This window comes from Salvelinus fontinalis, chromosome 30 (genome assembly GCF_029448725.1).
Source record: "Salvelinus fontinalis isolate EN_2023a chromosome 30, ASM2944872v1, whole genome shotgun sequence".
NCBI classification, from domain to species: Eukaryota; Metazoa; Chordata; class Actinopteri; order Salmoniformes; family Salmonidae; genus Salvelinus; species Salvelinus fontinalis.
The window spans coordinates 748,874-772,596 of NC_074694.1; the positions used below are offsets into that span (position 1 = coordinate 748,874).

A 23,723-nucleotide genomic window follows, 5' to 3' on the forward strand; every position below is an offset into this window, starting at 1 on the left:
TCTACTGCAGTTAGGAACTAGGAACACACATTCTACTGCAGTTAGGAACTAGGAACACACATTCTACTGCAGTTAGGAACACACATTCTACTGCAGTTAGGAACTAGGAACACACATTCTACTGCAGTTAGGAACACACATTCTACTGCAGTTAGGAACTAGGAACACACATTCTACTGCAGTTAGGAACTAGGAACACACATTCTACTGCAGTTAGGAACTAGGAACACACATTCTACTGCAGTTAGGAACACACATTCTACTGCAGTTAGGAACTAGGAACACGCATTCTACTGCAGTTAGGAACTAGGAACACACATTCTACTGCAGTTAGGAACTAGGAACACGCATTCTACTGCAGTTAGGAACTAGGAACACACATTCTACTGCAGTTAGGAACTAGGAACACACATTCTACTGCAGTTAGGAACACACATTCTACTGCAGTTAGGAACACACATTCTACTGTAGTTAGGAACTAGGAACACGCATTCTGCTGCAGTTAGGAACTAGGAACACACATTCTACTGTAGTTAGGAACTAGGAACACGCATTCTACTGTAGTTAGGAACTAGGAACACACATTCTACTGTAGTTAGGAACTAGGAACACACATTCTACTGTAGTTAGGAACTAGGAACACACATTCTACTGCAGTTAGGAACTAGGAACACACATTCTACTGCAGTTAGGAACTAGGAGCACACATTCTACTGCAGTTAGGAACTAGGAACACACATTCTACTGTAGTTAAGAACTAGGAACAAGCATTTCACTGCATTGGCTATAACTAACATATGCTAAACTTTGTATGTGACCAATCAACTTTGATTTATGGTAAAAATGAAGTTACGGGTTGCGTCCTGGTCAAAAGTTAAGTGTGCAAAGGATTCACTGCCGCTACCTCGCTCTCCAACCAAGGTGCATGAATTGCAAACTGAAGCAGAAAACAGACGCAACTCTCAGGGTTATTTACATGTTTGGTTGTATTTTTAAACAAGTTTCCTTTATTTAGTTCCGTTATCCTCCAAGAAGTTGCACGATCTCATCTACTTCACACGTCAAAGGAAATGAACTGCTATACTGCTTTTAAATGTGCAGGTAGAAAGGAAATTGGAACACAAAGTATTTTTATTCAGGTAATAAACAAGACTCAATAAGAAAAGGGGTTAACATTCGAGTAGAAACAGGAAATTGAAATTCACAAAATTAAAACTTGAGGTGAGCTGTTCTGGCTGTCAATCAAGCTGCTGGGTCAAGAGAAGTACCTCAGCAGCCAATGATGAACGACCCCAGCAGACCAACAGGGGGGCAGTCTCACATCAGCAGGAATAAACACCAGATTGACATCTGAAATGGCACCCTATTCCCTGTATAGTGCACTACTTTAGAGTGCCATTTCAGCGGCAAGCAGGTGTTTTATAACGGAGTGAAAAGGGTAGGTACTACCTGAACTTGTACAATACGTGTGTTTTCCTGTTTCCAAACGGTTTTGTTATGGTATACTAAACATGACCCCGGGGGCAGTTACTTCAAGACTACAGAGCTCGTAATGACAGTTGGATGATCCTCGATACTTCCCGGCTTAAAACGGTTAAACATAAAACCTTCATATCTAAACCGTGACGGGGTTCTACATGAGACTGCAGAAAATATAAAAAGGACGGACACGTTCCAGACAGTTTACATTGCAGTGGTTGAATACTTACCAAGGTGTTGGGAGACGGCAACACATGAAATTCTTATCATTCAACTCCCAGGTCTGCACAAAAATCAAGTAACCCCGCAATGTGTCTGACAATGCACACAGCGATAAAACAACAGAGAATTTCAAAAATGTTGATACTGAAAAGACACTGGACAGAAGGAGGGAGAAGATACCGGGCGAACAATATTACAACAGATTAATGGCTGAGAGAAAAATAAATCTGAGAACAGTTTACACTTTTAAATTTGATAACACAGAATTGGTTGGCCTACTACCGCCACCTGGTGGCTATATGTTGTAAATGCAGCCTAAGGACATTAACCCTTTAGTAATCTATACCACGTTGAGGCACAGAGACAGTCAGACCACTCCTCCCCCTCCTCTGCATCCTAAATAGCACACTATTACCTATATAGTGCACTGCTTTAGATCAGATCAACAGTACTGCACGACAAAACAAATAAGGTGCCATTTCAGGACCACTTGTGTCTTCTACACCATAAAAAAAGCCTTTAGGTTTAACACATTGACTTATGAACTAAAATTATAGGAAGCCAGCTGTCAACACAGCTGTCGGTAGTTCAGTTGATAATGTTTCGGCTCAATCGGGTTGGGGGGGGGGGTCAAGCGGCAGGATGAAGAGGGGTGATGATGATGATGACCAGGTTCTCAGTCGCTGTCGAACCTGATGGAATTGACGGACTGGGAGATGGCTCCTCCACGGTAGCTTCCCCTCTTCTTCTTGGTCTTCTCGTGGCGGAAGGACTTCCCCTTGGTGAAGCGGAGCACGTCATTGGCCCTCTGGCCCCAGTCTCCATTTGCCCCGCGCTGATGTGAGCAGAGAGAGACAGTCAAAACACATCTAGCACCAGAATGACATGATCACATCCCTGGACCAACACAATACCGACATATATATATATTGTAGCTCTTTTACTTAAGTATCCCGTGTTCAAAATGATATCATATAAAATGCTAATTCTCTAACCATCAATAAGGCGGGGAGCCAAATATTCATAAGCGTGTCTTGACTGACAGGTTTTCTGACCAACTCACAGAACTGTGTGTCCGGTGGGTCATCCATAAGATCAAGCAACACAAATATACTTTCTAGAAGAACCCTGAAACGAGGAGATATACATGTTTCAAGCCTTCAGTGATTCTCTGCATTAATATACGACTTTAGAACAGCTTCATCTGACCCAAGGACCATTGTTCTAACAACCAAGATGGCGACAGCTAAATAAAACTAAACCACTAGGGCGTCCCGGACTGGACCAGTGGTGTAAGACAGTGTTCGCTGTGCCACTAGAGACTCTGGGTTCTAGCCCAGGCTCTGGGTTCTAGTCCAGGCTCTGTGCCACTAGAGACTCTGGGTTCTAGCCCAGGCTCTGGGTTCTAGTCCAGGCTCTGTGCCACTAGAGACTCTGGGTTCTAGTCCAAGCTCTGTGCCACTAGAGACTCTGGGTTCTAGTCCAGGCTCTGTGCCACTAGAGACTCTGGGTTCTAGTCCAGGCTCTGGGTTCTAGTCCAGGCTCTGTGCCACTAGAGACTCTGGGTTCTAGTCCAGGCTCTGTGCCACTAGAGACTCTGGGTTCTAGTCCAGGCTCTGTGCCACTAGAGACTCTGGGTTCTAGTCCAGGCTCTGTGCCACTAGAGACTCTGGGTTCTAGTCCAGGCTCTGTGCCATTAGAGACTCTGGGTTCTAGTCCAGGCTCTGTGCCATTAGAGACTCTGGGTTCTAGTCCAGGCTCTGTGCCACTAGAGACTCTGGGTTCTAGTCCAGGCTCTGTGCCACTAGAGACTCTGGGTTCTAGTCCAGGCTCTGTGCCACTAGAGACTCTGGGTTCTAGTCCAGGCTCTGTGCCACTAGAGACTCTGGGTTCTAGTCCAGGCTCTGTGCCACTAGAGACTCTGGGTTCTAGTCCAGGCTCTGTGCCACTAGAGACTCTGGGTTCTAGTCCAGGCTCTGGGTTCTAGTCCAGGCTCTGGGTTCTAGTCCAGGCTCTGTGCCACTAGAGACTCTGGGTTCTAGTCCAGGCTCTGTGCCATTAGAGACTCTGGGTTCTAGTCCAGGCTCTGTGCCACTAGAGACTCTGGGTTCTAGTCCAGGCTCTGTGCCACTAGAGACTCTGGGTTCTAGTCCAGGCTCTGTGCCACTAGAGACTCTGGGTTCTAGTCCAGGCTCTGTGCCACTAGAGACTCTGGGTTCTAGTCCAGGCTCTGTGCCACTAGAGACTCTGGGTTCTAGTCCAGGCTCTGTGCCATTAGAGACTCTGGGTTCTAGTCCAGGCTCTGTGCCATTAGAGACTCTGGGTTCTAGTCCAGGCTCTGTGCCACTAGAGACTCTGGGTTCTAGTCCAGGCTCTGTGCCACTAGAGACTCTGGGTTCTAGTCCAGGCTCTGTGCCATTAGAGACTCTGGGTTCTAGCCCAGGCTCTGTGCCACTAGAGACTCTGGGTTCTAGTCCAGGCTCTGTGCCATTAGAGACTCTGGGTTCTAGTCCAGGCTCTGTGCCATTAGAGACTCTGGGTTCTAGTCCAGGCTCTGTGCCACTAGAGACTCTGGGTTCTAGCCCAGGCTCTGTGCCACTAGAGACTCTGGGTTCTAGCCCAGGCTCTGTGCCATTAGAGACTCTGGGTTCTAGTCCAGGCTCTGTGCCATTAGAGACTCACGGTCTCCAGGTGTACGGTGTTTCCTCCGACACATTGGTGCGGCTGGCTTCCGGATTAAGCGGGCATTGTGTCAAGAAGCAGTGCGGCTTGGTTGGGTGTTTCGGAGGACGGCACGGCTCTCAACCTTCGCCTCTACTGAGTCCGTACGGGAGTTGCAGCGATGGGACAAGACTAACTACCAATTGGATACCACGAAATTGGGGAGAGAAATTAAACACGGCAGAGGAGGGTAGACACGGCAGAGGGACAGGGGAGCGTAGACACGGCAGAGGGACAGGGGAGCGTAGACACGGCAGAGGGACAGGGGAGGGTAGACACGGCAGAGGGACAGGGGAGCGTAGACACGGCAGAGGGACAGGGGAGCGTAGACACGGCAGAGGGACAGGGGAGCGTAGACACGGCAGAGGGACAGGGGAGGGTAGACACGGCAGAGGGACAGGGGAGGGTAGACACGGCAGAGGGACAGGGGAGCGTAGACACGGCAGAGGGACAGGGGAGCGTAGACACGGCAGAGGGACAGGGGAGCGTAGACACGGCAGAGGGACAGGGGAGGGTAGACACGGCAGAGGGACAGGGGAGGGTAGACACGGCAGAGGGACAGGGGAGGGTAGACACGGCAGAGGGACAGGGGAGGGTAGACACGGCAGAGGGACAGGGGAGGGTAGACACGGCAGAGGGACAGGGGAGGGTAGACACGGCAGAGGGACAGGGGAGGGTAGACACGGCAGAGGGACAGGGGAGGGTAGACACGGCAGAGGGACAGGGGAGGGTAGACACGGCAGAGGGACAGGGGAGGGTAGACACGGCAGAGGGACAGGGGAGGGTAGACACGGCAGAGGGACAGGGGAGGGTAGACACGGCAGAGGGACAGGGGAGGGTAGACACGGCAGAGGGACAGGGGAGGGTAGACACGGCAGAGGGACAGGGGAGCGTAGACACGGCAGAGGGACAGGGGAGCGTAGACACGGCAGAGGGACAGGGGAGGGTAGACACGGCAGAGGGACAGGGGAGGGTAGACACGGCAGAGGGACAGGGGAGTGTAGACACGGCAGAGGGACAGGGCAGAGGGACAGGGCAGAGGGACAGGGGAGTGTAGCAGAGGGACAGGGGAGGGTGTAGTTAAACTCACCTTGGCATCGAAGGAGTTGTCCGCCAGACGGTTGTCCACCTCAATGTCCTCCTCTACTATTCTACGGAAAGGTACATTGACCTTTAGACGAGGGACACACAGACCGTGAGACACAGACGGTCACAGAGAGAATGAGGGGTTTAGTTCAGTTCGCATCTGATAACGCTCCACAGCCGTTAGTACCACAATGCACCTCTGTTCTGTATACAGCCCACAGCCTTTATTCACAATGTGTGTGTGTGTGTGTGTGTGTGTGTGTGTGTGTGTGTATTCATTCGGAAATGGGCTCCGCCATTGATTCTGGATCTGTAGCACTGCAATGGTAGTCTGGCATGAATAGATGTTGTTGGATATATATATATATAGCGCTACAGATCCAGAATCATTGTTAGGACACATTTCTGAATACTGAGACTACGCCATCATAACAAATACATTGAACCAAAAACCCAGCAGCCATCCAGCAGCCAGCCAGCCAGCCACCCAGCAGCCAGCCAGCCAGCCAGCCACCCAGCAGCCAGCCAACAGCCAGCCAGCCACCCAGCAGCCAGCCAGCCAGCCAATCCCAGCTCTGAACCAAGCAGCCAGCCAGCCAGCCAGCAGCCAGCCAGCCAGCCAGCCAGCCAATCCCAGCTCTGAACCCAGCCAGTCTGACGAGGTCTCACCTTCTTCGAGACTTTGGGGAAAGTCTGTGGTGATGGTACCACTTTCTTGTTTTTAGGAGTCGTTACTTCCTCTTCCTCGATCTCAGAAGACGAGTCTTCTCCATCCCTCTTTCTCTTGTCGTTTACCGTGCCTGTGGAGGGAGAGAAGACGGGAGGGGGACATTGAGAAAACTGTCCTTGTAAATAATCTACCTTGGTTTCTAAAATAATTCAACCCTTAGTGAGGATGACATGAGAAGGAATTCTGAAATATTTACTGATTAGCCCATTTAAAAAGGAGAAAACTAGAAAGCCCAAGCAGGACCCAAAAACCCAGGACACTAGTGAGCTACTGCGACACAAGTTGGTAAATTTTACCCCTCTTGGTAAGTGACTACAAAATATATTTCCCTTGACCTTGTAAACTGACACTGAACATATTACACAACTATACTAAAAACTCACAAGACATTGATAGTAGGGCTGGGAATTGCCAGGGACTTCACAATACGATATAATCACCATACTTAGGTGCTGATATGATATGTATTGGGATTCTCACAATTCTACAGTTGAAGTCGGAAGTTTACATACACTTTAGCCAAATACATTTAAACTCAGTTTTTGACAATTCCTGACATTAATCCTAGTAAAAATCCCCTGTCTGAGGTCAGTTAGGATCACCACTTTATTTTAAGAATGTGAAATATCAGAATTATTGTAGAGAGAATGATTAATTTCAGCTTTTATTTATTTCATCACATTTCCAGTGGGTCAGAAGTTTACATACACTCAATTAGTATTTGGTAGCATTGCCTTTACATTGTTTAACTTGGGTCAAACATTTCAGGTAGCCTTCCACAAGCTTCCCACAATAAGTTGGGTGAATTTTGGCCCATTCCTCCTGACAGAGCTGGTGTAACTGAGGCAGGTTTGTAGGCCTTCTTGCTCGCACACTCTTTTTTAGTTCTGCCCACAATTCTTCTATTGGATTGAGGTCAGGGCTTTGCGATGGCCACTCCAATACCCTGACTTTGTTGTCCTTAAGCCATTTTGCTACAACTTTGGAAGTATGCTTGGGGTCATTGTCCATTTGGAAGACCCATTTGTGACCAAGCTTTAACTTCCTGACTGATGTCTTGAGATGTTGCGTCAATATATCCACAATTTTCCTTTCTCATGATGCCATCTATTTTGTGAAGTGCACCAGCCCCTCCTGCAGCAAAGCACCCCCACAACATGATGCTGCCACCCCCGTACTTCACGGTTGGGATGGTGTTCTTTGGCTTGCAAGCCTCCCCCTTTTTCCTCCAAACATAACAATGGTCATTATGGCCAAACAGTTCTATTTCATCAGACCAGAGGACATTTCTTAAAAAAGTACAATCTTTGTCCCCATGCGCAGTTGCAAACCGTAGTCTGGCTTTTTAATGGCGGTTTTGGAGCAGTGGCTTCTTCCTTGCTGAGCGGCCTTTCAGGTTGTCTATATAGGACTCGTTTTACTGTGGATATAGATACTTTTGTACCCGTTTCATCCAGCTTCTTCACAAGGTCCTTTGCTGCTGTTCTGGGATTGATTTGCACTTTTCGCACCAAAGTACGTTCATTTCTAGGAGACAGAACGCGTTTCCTTCCTGAGCGGTATGACGGCTGCGTGGTCCCATGGTGTTTATACCTGCGTACTATTGTTTGTACAGATGGACGTGGTACCTTCAGGTGTTTGGAAATTGCTCCCAAGGATGAACCAGAATTGTGGAGGTCTACAATTTTGGCTGATTTATTTAGGTTTTTCCATGATGTCACGCAAAGAGGCACTGAGTTTGAAGGTAGGCCTTGAAATACATCCACAGGTACACCTCCAATTGACTCAAATGATGTCAATTAGCCTATCAGAAGCTTCTAAAGCCATGACATCATTGTCTGGAATTTTCCAAGCTGTTTAAAGGCACAGTCAACTTAGTGTATGTAAACTTCTGACCCACTGGAATTGTGATACAGTGAAATAATCTGTCTGTAAACAATTGTTGGAAAAATGCCTTGTGTCATTCACGAAGTAGATGTCCTAACCGACTTGCCAAAACTACAGTTTGTTAACAAGAAATTTGTGGAGTGGTTGATAAACAAGTTTTAATGACTCCAACCTAAGTGTATGTAAACTTCCGACTTCAACTGTATGTGTACTGGGCTTCGATACTGTGATTGTATTGTGTGTTTCGATGTTCCAGACATGTTGTTCACTATAAGTCTTCTGCAGCGGGACAAGAGATCGCCGCCAGAAAACAAAGCTTAGTCATGGAAATAAGTGTTGAAACAAATTGGCTCCCCATTTAAAAAGACGAACTATGAAGGGGATATAAACATGAGTTTTGCTGCAAGTACGGCTAACTAGCGCAAAAACAATATTACGATGCCAAAACGATACATCAAAATTAATATACCAATATGTAACTATCGACCCCCCCCCCATCACTAATTGATAAGTTATATTCTTTAAGAATCAATGGGTAAATATCATGAATTGAAATGACGATAGACCAGATTCCAGACTGTACCTTCTAGAGTTCAAAGCTCACCGTTAGTGATGGGAGTGGCGACTGCTTTCGCCTCCTCTTCCTCAGAGCTACTGTCCTGGGACGATGAAGACTCGGCAGCCTTTGCCGGTGTCGTTGCCTTGGCAGCAGGGGTGGAGGCTTTAGGTGTAGCTGGCTTCCCATTGGTCAGAGCAGGCTTAGCAGGCGTCGTCTTGGTTTCAGTATCCGAGTCAGAACTGTCGGAGGAGTCGGAGGTGGATTCTGCTGCCTTCTTAGTCGAGGCTGGGGTAGCTGCCTTCTTAGTCGAGGCTGGGGTAGCTGCCTTCTTAGTCGAGGCTGGGGTAGCTGCCTTCTTAGTCGAGGCTGGGGTAGCTGCCTTCTTAGTCGAGGCTGGGGTAGCTGCCTTCTTAGTCGAGGCTGGGGTAGCTGCCTTCTTAGTCGAGGCTGGGGTAGCTGCCTTCTTAGTCGAGGCTGGGGTAGCTGCTGCAAGGTTCAAGGTTAAATTGGTGATACGGAAAACAAATGCAATGAAATGCTTACTAACAAGCAACCTCAAAATATAAAACAGATATGATACACAACAATAAATAGGCCTACACAGTACATCTATCAAAATACATGTAGGCCTAGGTCACAGTGAAGTAACACCATGAGAGAAAGAGTGTCTTCTGAAAGCATCAGCTTCGGTCAGCGTCTAGCTGGCATCCTCGCTTAAAAAGACCTTTGCTTGTCCATATTGATACGCCGTAGACAGTATACACTTCCTCAAAGTAGTCAGAATTAATACAAGACAAAGCAAGAAATCTATCATTCATTTTGACGTTTATGAAAAAAGGAGTAGTCTCCCGATGAATGACAAACAGTTAAATGAAGAACTCCCTACTGTTGACCAATCAACGACGAAGGGGCGTAGACTAGAGATCTTCACAGAGCCACCTGTACCCAAAACCCAATCCGGGACCTGTGCAGGTCCGGATCCAGAAATCAAAATAATATCACAAGTCTAAGTCGGATCTGATTATCATGGGTAATGTCAATATGTAATTTCAACTGAATTATCCAGAAAGACTTGAATGCGACTGCTGCAGTAGAGAGAAATGGTATAATTTATACTGCTGCTCTTTTCACAAGTAGCACGTGTAGCTTGTTGTAGTTGGCCAATCATAAGGTCATCAAATCAGCAATAGGCTAGTCATAGAGCCTCAAAAGCCTCTGTGTGGCAAAAGTTAGGCTACACAGCACGACCCCTGCTAGAGCGTCACCTCTCTCTACCTCCTCTCACACACACAGCACGACCCCTGCTAGAGAGTCATCTCTCTCTACCTCCTCTCACACACACAGCACGACCCCTGCTAGAGTGTCACCTCTCTCTACCTCCTCTCCCTCACGCTTTAATAAAGTAGCTTCAAAATGTACTTTTCTGCTTCCCTCACCTGGATCGGATCCGACCAGGTCTATACGGAACGCTTTAAGCTGTCCTCGGGTCTGTATTTATTCATACATATCAGGTACGGGTAGGGACGTTGGAACAGGTCCAACTTTTTGGACCCGTGAAGGACTCTAGCGTAGACTTTGGCTACCTACTTCAGCTTGACTAGATGTCGGGGGGGAAAAAAACTTGCCGAAGACCAAAACGTCACAAAATACGAACAAACTGACTCCTTTACCTTCTTCCTCATCACTAGAGCTGTCGTCACTGCTGCTGGACTCGGAAGCTTTGGCTGAAGCAGGAGTCTTGGCTGAAGCAGGAGTCTTGGCTGAAGCAGGAGTCTTGGCTGAAGCAGGAGTCTTGGCTGAAGCAGGAGTCTTGGCTGCGGCTGTAGGTTTGGTGGTCTTTTTGGCTGCAGCGACCTCGTCCTCTGAGTCCGAGCTGTCGCTGTCAGAATCGGAGGTGCTCTTGGCTGCGGCCTTGGTTGGGGCTAGTTTGTTCACCCCGGGGGTGGCTGGTTTGGAGGCTGGTTTAGTAACAGGGGCTGGGGTAGCCTTCTTAGCTGGAGCCTCATCTTCAGATGAAGAGTCGGAGTCCGAGCTACTTTCTGCAGCAGCTGGTTTAACAACTGGGGTGGCTGGTTTGGAGGCTGGTTTAGTAACAGGGGCCGGGGTAGCCTTCTTAGCTGGAGCCTCATCTTCAGATGAAGAGTCGGAGTCCGAGCTACTTTCTGCAGCAGCTGGTTTAACAACTGGGGTGGCTGGTTTGGAGGCTGGTTTAGTAACAGGGGCCGGGGTAGCCTTCTTAGCTGGAGCCTCATCTTCAGATGAAGAGTCGGAGTCCGAGCTGCTTTCTGCAGCGGCTGGTTTAACTACTGGGGTGGCGGGTTTGGAGGCTGGTTTAGTAACAGGGGCCGGGGTAGCCTTCTTAGCTGGAGCCTCATCTTCAGATGAAGAGTCGGAGTCCGAGCTGCTTTCTGCAGCAGCTGGTTTAACAACTGGGGTGGCTGGTTTGGAGGCTGGTTTAGTAACAGGGGCTGGGGTAGCCTTCTTAGCTGGAGCCTCATCTTCAGATGAAGAGTCTGAGTCTGAGCTGCTTTCTGCAGCAGCCTTGGCTGGGGCCTTGGGGGCTGCTGCAGGTTTCTTGGTAGCTGCAGCAGCCTTGGCTGGGGCCTTGGGGGCTGCTGCAGGTTTCTTGGTAGCTGCAGCAGCCTTGGCTGGGGCCTTGGGGGCTGCTGCAGGTTTCTTGGTAGCTCCAGCAGCCTTGGCTGGGGCCTCGTCCTCAGAGCTGCTGTCGGAGTCTACAGGACCGACAGAGGGGAACATGTCAGATTCAGTTAGTCTGTGGGTATGTCTGATATTACAAACCCAGACAAGTCAGTAATATAAAGCTTCCATTCACTGTGTTTCTCTAAATATAGATAACAAAAGAACAACGAAAAACAGCCAACAAAACCGTGGTTAAAGAACTCAATATTTTACATACAAGGTAAGTGACAACTTCCAGCTTAGTTTGGACTGCATCCACTATTTTAATGAAAAATGTCAGAGTACCATCTAAAAACAACAGGTGCAGGGTGAGAATAGAAGCAACATGGATGTCAGATCTGATAGTTCCCGTGTTTGTGGCGTCTATCTAGCCAACTACTAGCCCTGCGCAGGACCGCAGACGAGCCCTGCGCAAGACCGCAGACGAGCCCTGCGCAAGACCGCAGACGAGCCCTGCGCAAGACCGCAGACGAGCCCTGCGCAAGACCGCAGACGAGCCCTGCGCAAGACCGCAGACGAGCCCTGCGCAAGACCGCAGACGAGCCCTGCGCAAGACCGCAGACGAGCCCTGCGCAAGACCGCAGACGAGCCCTGCGCAAGACCGCAGACAAGCCCTGCGCAAGACCGCAGACAAGCCCTGCGCAGGACCGCAGACAAGCCCTGCGCAGGACCGCAGACAAGCCCTGCGCAGGACCGCAGACAAGCCCTGCGCAAGTCCGCAGACAAGCCCTGCGCAAGTCCGCAACAAAGCCCTGCGCAGGACCGCAGAGAGGTCCAAAAGGTGAGAATGATTAGCAACATAATGCATTGTTTAACGTTTTTGTAACATAAACAAGAAACAAGCCAAGCATGTTCTTCCCCGGGCTGAGTTCCAGATCTTTCTGTGTTGTCTTGCCAACTCATTGACGTGACAATGACACAGGAGTTAGCAAGATGGTACAAACAGATCTGGGAATCGGTCTTCTCTAGTAATCAGTTCAAAAAATGACTCAGTCCTATTTAGTCTATTTTACCTGAGCTTGACGAGTCGGCTTTCTTAGCAGGGGCAGCCTTGGCAGGAGTGGCCTTGGCAGGAGTGGCCTTGGCAACAGGCTTCTTAGCTTCTTTCTCATCTTCTGAGCTTGAGTCAGAGGAGGATTCTGCAGCCTTGCCTGGGGTCACCGTAGGAGTCGCCTTAGCTGGTGCCACTTTCACTGTCACCTCTTCTTCATCCTCTGAGCTCGAGTCCGAGGAAGAATCTTCTGACGGCGCAGCTTTAGCCGGGGTAGCCTTAGCCGGGGTAGCCTTAGCCGGGGTAGCCTTAGCCGGGGTAGCCTTAGCCGGGGTAGCCTTAGCCGGGGTAGCCTTAGCCGGGGTAGCCTTAGCCGGGGTAGCCTTAGCTGCTGCCTTTTTTGCTTCTTCTTCATCTTCAGAGCTAGAGTCTAAGAGAGGAACAAGAGAAGAAATGAGACTGATGTTCACTTTCCTCCCGTTTCATTCCTTTTGCTTCCATTTAAGAGAAGTTCTGCAAAAAAACAACAAACAAAAAAACAAAATCGGTGTAATGAATACGCCCCAGGTATAACAAACTTGACGATGGTGTCTAGTTATTCAAACCAGATGTGGAAAATTGGCTGAAGATTTAGAAGTGGCTGTGTTTACCGTTGCTCTAGAACAGTTTCCCAACCTCTAACCTCAACAGTAGACCTGGACATGCACACCTGACTCAACTAATAATCATCAAGCCCTCAATGAGTTGGATCAGGTGCGTTTGTCCGGGACTACAACAAATGTGTGCTGTTGAGGGTACTGGAGGGCGGCTCTCGGGGGGGGTACTGGAGGGCGGCTCTCGGGGGGTACTGGAGGGCGGCTCTCGGGGGGTGCTGGAAGGCGGCTCTCGGGGGGGTACTGGAGGGCGGCTCTCGGGGGGGGTACTGGAGGGCGGCTCTCGGGGGGGGTACTGGAGGGCGGCTCTCGGGGGGGGGTACTGGAGGGCGGATCTCGGGGGGGGTACTGGAGGGCGGCTCTCGAGGGGGGTACTGGAGGGCGGCTCTCGGGGGGGTACTGGAGGGCGGCTCTCGGGGGGTACTGGAGGGCGGCTCTCGGGGGTACTTGGTCAGTTGCATGAAACATCTTGAGTCAATTTCCCCCTCATATTTTACCTCAACTTTAAGTCAGTTGAACAAAACATTTTAAGGCGAATTTCCCCCTTACAATTAAGTGAAAAAGTTAAGGGCGCCCATTAGGTCCCTTAAGTGCTTCATTCAGTATGGATATCAATGAGATCAGCATTTGTGGAGGTGAATGTTGCTTTCCTCTGGTTTCAAAAGGAAAACATCCACAAGCTAGCTAGCTATGTAGCTGAACAATGGCTAGCCTAGCCAGCTAGCTACTCTGTCAGTTAGCTTGACGTGCTAGAAAGTAATACAGACAACTATAGTAAACATATTTTATTATCTTCTGAATCAATTTGCTTCTCCTGGTCTTTAATATAGAAGTTGTCTCTGAGGAGAGATGTTCAGTCAGTGAATCGAGTCGTCACGAATGAATGCGACTTGTTTTTAGTCTTTGCTGTAATAAAGACAACAAAAAACGTTAGACTTTCTGGTACGCTTATAATTAATTTTGGTGTTTAAATTGTTTCAAACGGTCAGAGAAATTGTATTGTAATCTATACAGCACCTGTTTGGCACGCACGATATTTACGCAGCGCTTGCTTCTGAAGCTAAGCAGGGTTGGTCCTGGTCAGTCCCTGGATGGGAGACCAGATGCTGCTGGAAGTGGTGTTGGAGGGCCAGTAGGAGGCACTCTTTCCTCTGGTCTAAAAAATATCCCAATGCCACAGGGCACTGATTGGGGACACTGCCCTGTGTAGGGTGCCGTCTTTCGGATGGGACGTTAAACGGGTGTCCTGACTCTCTGAGGACATTAAAGATCCCATGGCACTTATCGTAAGAGTAGGGGTGTTAACCCTGGTGTCCTGGCTAAATTCCCAATCTGGCCCTCAAACCATCATGGTCACCTAATAATCCCCAGTTTACAATTGGCTCATTCATCCCCCTCCTCTCCCCTGTAACTATTCCCCAGGTCGTTGCTGCAAATGAGAACGTGTTCAGTCAACTTACCTGGTAAAATAACGGTAAAATAAAAATAAAAAATTCCACAACTCGTCACATTTATTCCACACGAACATTCCCTTTACCTCCTGAGCAACCTGTAAATATTCCCCCGTTTCAAGTTTATTCGTCACGTCCTCTGCATCCATTTTGCTGTCACGTGTTGAGTTTTTTTTTTAAATAAGCAATTTATTGATGTGATTGCGTTATGCTATAGGTCAGGCCCTACTGTGCCCTATTCTTATTGGACTGGATTTATTTGATTGGTCGGGTAATGTAATTAAGCTCACGAGCACAAACATCATAACGATCATTTTAGTCCCATTCGAATCTGCCATGGCAGTAATTTTTACATGGCAGGACAGTAACAATTCCAGCCATAATAACCAAAATGTTTTTTCCCCCCTCTTATAATACTAATACTAGGCTACTGCCCCTTCAGCACAATAAAGAAACGACAGGCAGAGGGACCAGGCAACAGCATTGTCACAGAGGCGATGGAAGATTTCAACTTCTCCACCAGATTTGAAGACTACATCATGCCCAAGGATATCATTGCTTTTGTATGTGATCCTCTCGCAGTCCGCCCAGGTGGAGAATACTCCTCCCTTGCTAAGAAAACGATACCCTCGCTGGATAAGGCCGCAATTCAAACTGAGTTGATTGAATTCCAGACATTGAGACAAATCAGGAATGTGCTCAGGAGTGCTGAATCCCTGTGTGAGTTTTGGGTGACATGCTCAGAGGAATACAGCACAATAAAGAAAATTGAATTTTATGTCCTGACAATGTTTGGATCGACTTACACCTGCAAGTCCTCATTTTCCTCTACGAAGGCAATATAGACTCGCGACAGCAACTGGCTTTCACGTAAGTTAGACTGCCTGCGCATCAAAATCACACCTTTCTCACAAGATTATGTCCGAGGGGAAATGAAACTTTGCCCATTGAGCAAGTGGCTTAGTGGCCTATACGACTGTAGTTAGTAAATACTAATACTTTTGTGAGCGCTTATCCAGGAATATTTAGGTCTCAAGTTGATAGTATTTTTCTGTTAGTTCTGTTGTTACAGGAGCAGGCTATTCCAATAGACATTCAGACATCGCCTTTTTACATTTTTTATTTAACCTGTTTGGCATAGGGGGCAGCATTTGGAAGTTTGGATGAAAAGCGTGCCCAAAGTAAACTGCCTGTTACTCAGGCCCAGAAGCTATGATATGCATATAGTGTGTAGATTTGGATAGAAAACACTCTAAAGTTTCCAAAACTGTTAAAATAATATCTGAGTATAACAGAACTCATATAACAGGCAAAAACCCGAGAAAAAAAATCCAACCAGGAAGTGGGAAATTGTAGTTTTGTAGTTTTCATTTCAGCCTCTATCTAATATCAAGTGTCTGTGGGGTCAAATTGCACTTCCCAAGGCTTCCAGCAGATGTCAACAGTCTTCAGAAGTTGTTTCCAGACTTCTATTGAGAAAGGGAGTCGAATAAGACCCGTTTGTTTAGGTGGCTCGCTGGAGGACAATGGGATGTTGACCTCTCGGGCACGCGGGAGCGCCGGTCGTTCCTTTTCCTCTGGAAACACTATTGTCCGGTTGTATTATTACTTTTTAAAAACCCTAAAGATTGATTGAAAACGTCGTTTGACATGTTTTTACGAACTGTAACGGAGCTTTTTGACTTTTAACGTCTAGATAATGGTAACGCGCTTTGTGCTTTTGGATTAGTGGACTAAACGCGCGAAACAAAAGAGGTATTTGGACATAAAGATGGACTTGATCGAACAAAACAAACATTTCTTGTGGAACTGGGAGTCTTGCGAGTGCATTCCCGACAAAGATCAGCAAAGGGTAAGAGAAGATTTATAAACGCAATTTATGGCTTTTGTTGACTCCACAACATGGCGGGTAACTGTACAGCTTGCTTTGATGGCTGATCGCTGTAGAATATTGAATAATGTGCTTTCGCCGGAAAGCTATTTTGAAATCTGACAAAGCGTTTGCATTAAAAAGAAGTGTATCATTAGTTCTGTGTAAAACACTTGTGTCTTTTATCAATGTTTATTATGAGTATTTCTGTAAATTGATGTGGCTCTGTGCAAATTTACGGGATGTTTTGGAGGCAAAGCCAAATGTAAACTGAGGTTTTTGGATATAAATATGAACTTGGTCGAACAAAACATACATGTATTGTGTAACATGTTGTCCCGGGAGTGTCATCTGATGAAGAATATCCAAGGTTAGTGATTCATTTTCTCTATTTCTGCTTTTTGTGACTCCTCTCTTTGGTTGGAAAATGGCTGTATGCTTACTGTGACTAGTTGCTGACCTAACATAATGATATGTTGTGCTTTCGCCAAAAACCCTTTTTGAAATCGGACACTGTGGTTGGATTAACGAGAAGTGTATCTTTAAAATGGTGTATAATACTTGTATGTTTGAGAAATTTGACATTTCTGTTGTTTGAATTTGGCGCCCTGCAATTTCATTGGGGTTCCGTTCCCAGACAGATTAAATGATTGTTATATGTAGGATACGACATTTTTAGCCAGTTGAAAATTATAAGTAGGCCTAATAAAAACAAATCACTTCTATTAGGCCATGTATTTGTATTGTGAAAGATGCTGTGAATCTTCATGGCTTACCTCAACCGGTTCAGTTATATAGGCCTAGACTCTGAAGAAATAGACTTCAATTAAGCCCTCGTTGTTTGTAAAGTCAAATTATTATGAAGATTTTTGTTTAAATGAATTCCTCCGTATAGTATAGGTTTTCTGTTGCTGTGCAACACTTTGCATAATAATAAGTTAGCTATATTATCAGCACCAGGCGCTGGTCCCTTCCTATTGGTTGCGATGCTGTTGTAGCTTTACGTTAGAGCACCACAGAATGGTCCTCTGCCTGCTTTACACGTTTACTGTCTCCTGCATTCTCTCAACTCATGAATGAAATTAAAATGTAACTTTTGCCTTATTTAAAAAAAAAGGTAGGGTAACTTCCTTCTTGGGACATTGAATTTGGGAGATTTTTTTTACATCTCGGGTCAATGATTTTTTTTAAATGTTATTAATTTAAATATTCATAATGAATTTGTGAGTGCCAAATCATATTGCTTGCTGGCTGTCAGTTGGGGCACCCTGGCCTACATGTAACCCATCGACTTACAGTGAATGCTTTTGTTTATATGTTTTGAATTTAATGTTTATTTGATACAACTCCTGCTGTTCATAGATGGCAAAAGCAGCAGCAGCACACAACTGACCTAAAGGTTGGGAAATGATAAGTTAACTTCCTCATCCGTAGCCTTAAAACGCATCTCAAGCACAGTGGCACTGTTTAGCTCCTATCTGAAGGCTGGGGGGCATTTAGGACGTACTGCGGATCGCTAAAATATCCTAATGATTATGATCACACTTCATCAATTGAAATATTATGGAGACAGGAAATATGGTTTAGAAACTTGGGAACCAAGCTGGAGATATCAGTGTGGCGCCATCACCTGGACACGAGGAAATACTGCATCTTCACACCTAGAAAAAAATCCTCCAGGCTTCCTTTAAAACTGAACTTTTATTGGGAGGGGGGGGGGGGGTGAAGAACTACAGGGGGGCAGTTAGGAAAAAAGTAATCCCGTCGGAATCGTCCAGTGGAATAACGGACATTCTGGAATAAATGACATAACCAGCGTTCTGTAGTAATACTAGTCCCGTTCTAATAGGTCTTTGGTCAAGTGCATGCCATGCACACGTGTCACGTAGAGAGCAAGGGTTGAGGAAATAAGGGTTGAATGGGGGGAAAATAAGGGTTGAATGGGGGGGAATAAGGGTTGAATGGGGGGGAATAAGGGTTGAATGGGGGGGAATAAGGGTTGAATGGGGGGGAATAAGGGTTGAATGGGGGGGAATAAGGGTTGAATGGGGGGGAATAAGGGTTGAATGGGGGGGAATAAGGGTTGAATGGGGGGGAATAAGGGTTGAATGGGGGGGAATAAGGGTTGAATGGGGGGGAATAAGGGTTGAATGGGGGGGAATAAGGGTTGAATGGGGGGGAATAAGGGTTGAATGGGGGGGAATAAGGGTTGAGGGTGGGAATAAGGGTTGAGGGTGGGAATAAGGGTTGAGGGTGGGAATAAGGGTGGGAATAAGGGTTGAGGGTATAAGGGTTGAGGGTATAAGGGTTGAGGGTATAAGGGTTGAGGGTATAAGGGTTGAGGGTATAAGGGTTGAGGGTATAAGGGTTGAGGGTATAAGGGTTGAGGGTATAAGGGTTGAGGGTATAAGGGTTGAGGGTATAAGGGTTGAGGGTATAAGGGTTGAGGGTATAAGGGTTGAGGGTATAAGGGTTGAGGGTATAAGGGTTGAGGGTATGAGGGTATAAGGGTTGAGGGAATAAGGGTTGAGGGAATAAGGGTTGAGGGAATAAGGGTTGAGGGTATAAGGGTTGAGGGTATAAGGGTTGAGGGTATAAGGGTTGAGGGTATAAGGGTTGAGGGTATAAGGGTTGAGGGTATAAGGGTTGAGGGTATAAGGGTTGAGGGTATAAGGGTTGAGGGAATAAGGGTTGAGGGAATAAGGGTTGAGGGTATAAGGGTTGAGGGAATAAGGGTTGAGGGAATAAGGGTTGAGGGAATTAAGGCTTTGAGGGAATAGGGAATGTTTTTCGTAAACAAATGATGGATTTTGGTAACAGACTTTTTCAGTCAGAAATGTCTATGATTATGCTGCAGCTTCAGCAACACAATAGGCAGCGCGATGAACACTTTGATGTTCTGTGGTGGTCGCTGCAGCAGGAGAGACGATGGGGCGCCAGTCATGGTCAGTCACTCTCCGGGAAAACGTATATATTTTTATAAGGTGCAGGAAGTCTGAGTCCGGCCCGGCACAATCAAATCAATTGCAGCTCGGATTCCCTCTAGTCATTTATGTGTCTTAATTAACAAAAAACGTGTGCTTAAAGCATCAGACAAGCTCAGTGAATATAGTTGATTTGATTCGAATAAATAGGATGTGTCAATATATGAAAAAATACACATTTAAAAATTTTGCCAAAATGTCTTTTTTTATCAGGGACAGCCCTACTCCGTGGTAACCAGAGACTTTCTGCCGTACATGCCTTCAAACTACCGTAAAACCTTAAAATGATCCTATGGAAATTTCTGAGCAGCTCTATGCAACATCCTTAAACAATTCCCCGAGGTAAAGGGAAATTACTCCTCAAGGTAAACCCCTTAAGGAATACACAAGATGTTTGATGCAACCAGGCCCTGGAGGACTGAAGGTGGGAAACCCTGCTCTAGAACCTAGGTCTAGAACAATTACAATCTACAGCCTTTAGAACCTAGGTCTAGAACAATTACAATCTACAGCTTTTAGAACCTAGGTCTAGAACGATTGCAATCTACAGCGTTTAGAACCTAGGTCTAGAACAATTACAATCTACAGCTTTTAGAACCTAGGTCTAGAACAATTACAATCTACAGCCTTTAGAACCTAGGTCTAGAACAATTACAATCTACAGCCTTTAGAACCTAGGTCTAGAACAATTACAATCTACAGCTTTTAGAACCTAGGTCTAGAACAATTACAATCTACAGCTTTTAGAACCTAGGTCTAGAACAATTACAATCTACAGCTTTTAGAACCTAGGTCTAGAACAATTACAATCTACAGCTTTTAGAACCTAGGTCTAGAACAATTACAATCTACAACTTTTAGAACCTAGGTCTAGAACAATTACAATCTACAGCGTTTAGAACCTAGGTCTAGAACAATTACAATCTACAGCCTTTAGAACCTAGAACCTTTAGAATCTATAGCCTTTTAAAAACGAGGTCTAGAACCTTTAGATTCGACATCCAGAACCTACCTGAGCTCTCAGAGCTAGACTCGGCCTTCTTAGCAGCAGGTTTAGGGGTCACAGTCTTTGCTGGGGTAGACGTCACAGGGACTGCTTTAGCTATTGATGATCAAAGTGAACAACAGTCACTTAAAAAGACACTCTAATCCAGAGAGACTAGCAATCAGTGCATTCAACTAAAAGTAGGTTAGACAGTCATGTATCACATGTAAAAAACGTCAAATATTAAGTTTTGCTAATGCATTAGTAAAGACAAAAGAGCACTCAATGTTCAGACAGGATCAACACTTAGAAAAGGAGACTAGGGAACTGTCCGAAATCTGTCTTGCCTACTGCTACTAAAACCGCAGCAACTCACTACGACTACTACCTACTGTGTACTAATAGTATTACATAGAACGTACTGTTTAGTAAAAACGTAAGAAGTAAATATCAGCATACTACCCATCTATACTGAACAGGTGTCATCTTATTCTGATTATCAGCTGTTGTCACAGGTGTGAAGACAATATTCTCTTCCTCAACAGTATGCCAGGAACTCTACTCGATGAAAAGTCTAAAATAATTTTCAAACTATAAAACGTTCTATTTTCGTATACCCAAAAAAGCAAGTATGGGTATTCTGACACATCCTGGGTTTTAGTAGTTGTTACCTGACACTTTCTTCTCCTGCTTGCTGTCTGAGGAGCGGTCCTTTTTGGCCTTGCTGGCCACTGTAGGAACCAAGGCCTTCTTTACTGCAGCTCCAGGGGGTGGGACTGCACTGTATGCACCTACACACACACACACGGCATTCGCATCATCATTAGAACATTAGCACGAACAGAGAGCTAAAAACAAATAGCTGTGGGTAAATATGTGGTTTAACTCTAATGCAGGAAATACTTAGTGTTATATGTGGGTACATACAGAAAGTCTGCAGATCACATGACTTAATCCACTTTCTTACGTTACAGCCTTATTCTAAAAATGGATTCAATCGTTTCTCCCCCCCATAATGACATCACAATACCCCATAATGACATCACAATACCCCATAATGACAAAGCAAAAACAAGTTTAGAAATTTTAGGAAATGTATAAACATTTAAAAAATGAAATAGCACATTTGCATAAGTATTCAGACCCTTTACTCGGTACTTTGTTGAAACACCTTTGGCAGCGATTACAGCCTCAAGTCTTCTTGGGTATGACGCTACAAGCTTGGCACACCTGTATTTGGGGAATTTCTCCCATTCTTCTCTGCAGATCCTCTCAAGCTCTGTCAGGTTGGATGGGGAGCGTCGCTGCACAGCTATTTTCAGGTCTCTCCAGAGATGTTCGATCGGGTTGAAGTCCGGGCTCTGGCTGGGCCACTCAAGGACATTGAGACTTGTCCCGAAGCTACTCCTGCATTGTCATGGCTGTGTGCTTAGGGTTGTTGTCATGTTGGAAGGTGAACCTTCACCCCAGTCTGAGGTCCTGAGCGCTGTGGAGCAGGTTTTCATCAAGGTTCTCTCTGTACTTTGCTCCGTTCATCTCTTCCTCGATCCTGACTAGTCTCCCAGTCCATGACACTGAAAAACATACCCACAGCATGATGCTGCCCCCACCATGCTTCACCGTAGGGATGGTGCCAGGTTTCCTCTAGACATGACGCTTGGCATTCAGGCCAAAATGTTCAACCTTGGTTTCATCAGACCAGAGAATCTTGTTTTTCATGGTCAGAGTCTTTGGGTGCCTTTTGGCAAACTCCAAGGAGGCTGTCATGTGCCTTTTACTGGGGAGTGGCTTCCGTCTGACCAGTCTACCATAAAGGCCTGATTGGTGGAGTTCTGCAGAGATGGTTGTCCTTCTGGAAGGTTCTCCCATCTCTACAAAGGAACTCTGGAGCTCTGTCAGAGTGACCATCAGGTTCTTGGTCAGGCCCTTCTCCCCCGATTGCTCAGTTTGGCCGGGCGGCCAGCTCTAGGACGAGTCTTGGTGGTTCCAAACTTCTTCCATTTAAGAATGATGGAGGCCGCTGTGTTCTTGTGGACCTTCAATGCTGCATAAATGTTTTGGTACCCTTCCCCAGATCTGTGCCTCGACACAATCCTGTCTCAGAGCTCTACGGACAATTCCTTCGACCTCATGGCTTGGTTTTTGCTCTGACATACACTGTCAACTGTGGGACCTTATATAGACAGGTGTGTGCCTTTCCAAATCATGTCCAATCAATTGAATTTACCACAGGTGGACTCCAATCAAGTTGTAGAAACATCTCAAGGACGATCAATGGAAACAGGATGCACCTGAGCTCAATTTCGAGTCTCATAGCAAAGGGTCTGAATACTTATGTCAATAAGGTATTTCTATTTAATATTAATACATTTGCGAAAATTTCAACAAAAAAACGTATTGCTTTGCCATTATGGGGTAGTGAGCGTAGACGGATTAAATAAATACAAATTCTCATAAATTTTAGAATACGGCTATAACGTAAAATGTGGGAAAAGTCAAGGGGTCTGAATACTTTCTGAATGCTCTGTATGTGGTTCAACTGTAATGCAAAAAACACTTAGTGTTATAGGTGGGGTAAACGACTTCCCGGTAGAACAAGGTGGGGTAAACGACTTCCCGGTAGAACAAGGTGGGGTAAACGACTTCCCGGTAGAACAAGGTGGGGTAAACGACTTCCCGGTAGAACAAGGTGGGGTAAACGACTTCCCGGTAGAACAAGGTGGGGTAAACGACTTCCCGGTAGAACAAGGTGGGGTAAACGACTTCCCGGTAGAACAAGGTGGGGTAAACGACTTCCCGGTAGAACAAGGTGGGGTAAACGACTTCCCGGTAGAACAAGGTGGGGTAAACGACTTCCCGGTAGAACAAGGTGGGGTAAACGACTTCCCGGTAGAACAAGGTGGGGTAAACGACTTCCCGGTAGAACAAGGTGGGGTAAACGACTTCCCGGTAGAACAAGGTGGGGTAAACGACTTCCCGGTAGAACAAGGTGGGGTAAACGACTTCCCGGTAGAACAAGGTGGGGTAAACGACTTCCCGGTAGAACAAGGTGGGGTAAACGACTTCCCGGTAGAACAAGGTGGGGTAAACGACTTCCCGGTAGAACAAGGTGGGGTAAACGACTTCCCGGTAGAACAAGGTGGGGTAAACGACTTCCCGGTAGAACAAGGTGGGGTAAACGACTTCCCGGTAGAACAAGGTGGGGTAAACGACTTCCCGGTAGAACAAGGTGGGGTAAACGACTTCCCGGTAGAACAAGGTGGGGTAAACGACTTCCCGGTAGAACAAGGTGGGGTAAACGACTTCCCGGTAGAACAAGGTGGGGTAAACGACTTCCCGGTAGAACAAGGTGGGGTAAACGACTTCCCAGTAGAACAAGGTGGGGTAAACGACTTCCCAGTAGAA

The 23,723-nt window shown here is 46.5% G+C and overlaps 1 protein-coding gene across 3 annotated transcripts in view; it reads right to left on the minus strand.

Annotated features, from left to right (window-relative positions):
* Positions 1–2,317: 2,317 nt before the first annotated feature.
* LOC129828539 (nucleolar protein dao-5-like) overlaps positions 2,318–23,723 on the minus strand; it is a 37,370-nt gene continuing 15,964 nt past the window's right edge. For 2 of the 3 annotated variants that reach the window (XM_055889558.1, XM_055889557.1), the window contains exons 8-15: positions 20,990–21,109; positions 20,346–20,435; positions 12,398–12,805; positions 10,355–11,416; positions 8,730–9,170; positions 6,178–6,308; positions 5,513–5,593; positions 2,318–2,536 (exon numbers count right to left, since the gene is read on the minus strand). In XM_055889558.1, the coding sequence (XP_055745533.1) occupies positions 2,378–2,536; positions 5,513–5,593; positions 6,178–6,308; positions 8,730–9,170; positions 10,355–11,416; positions 12,398–12,805; positions 20,346–20,435; positions 20,990–21,109 (2,492 nt within the window). In that variant the 3' untranslated portion in view covers positions 2,318–2,377. The remainder of the gene's footprint in view (positions 2,537–5,512; positions 5,594–6,177; positions 6,309–8,729; positions 9,171–10,354; positions 11,417–12,397; positions 12,806–20,345; positions 20,436–20,989; positions 21,110–23,723) is intronic. The other variant, XM_055889559.1, reaches the window with a different exon arrangement.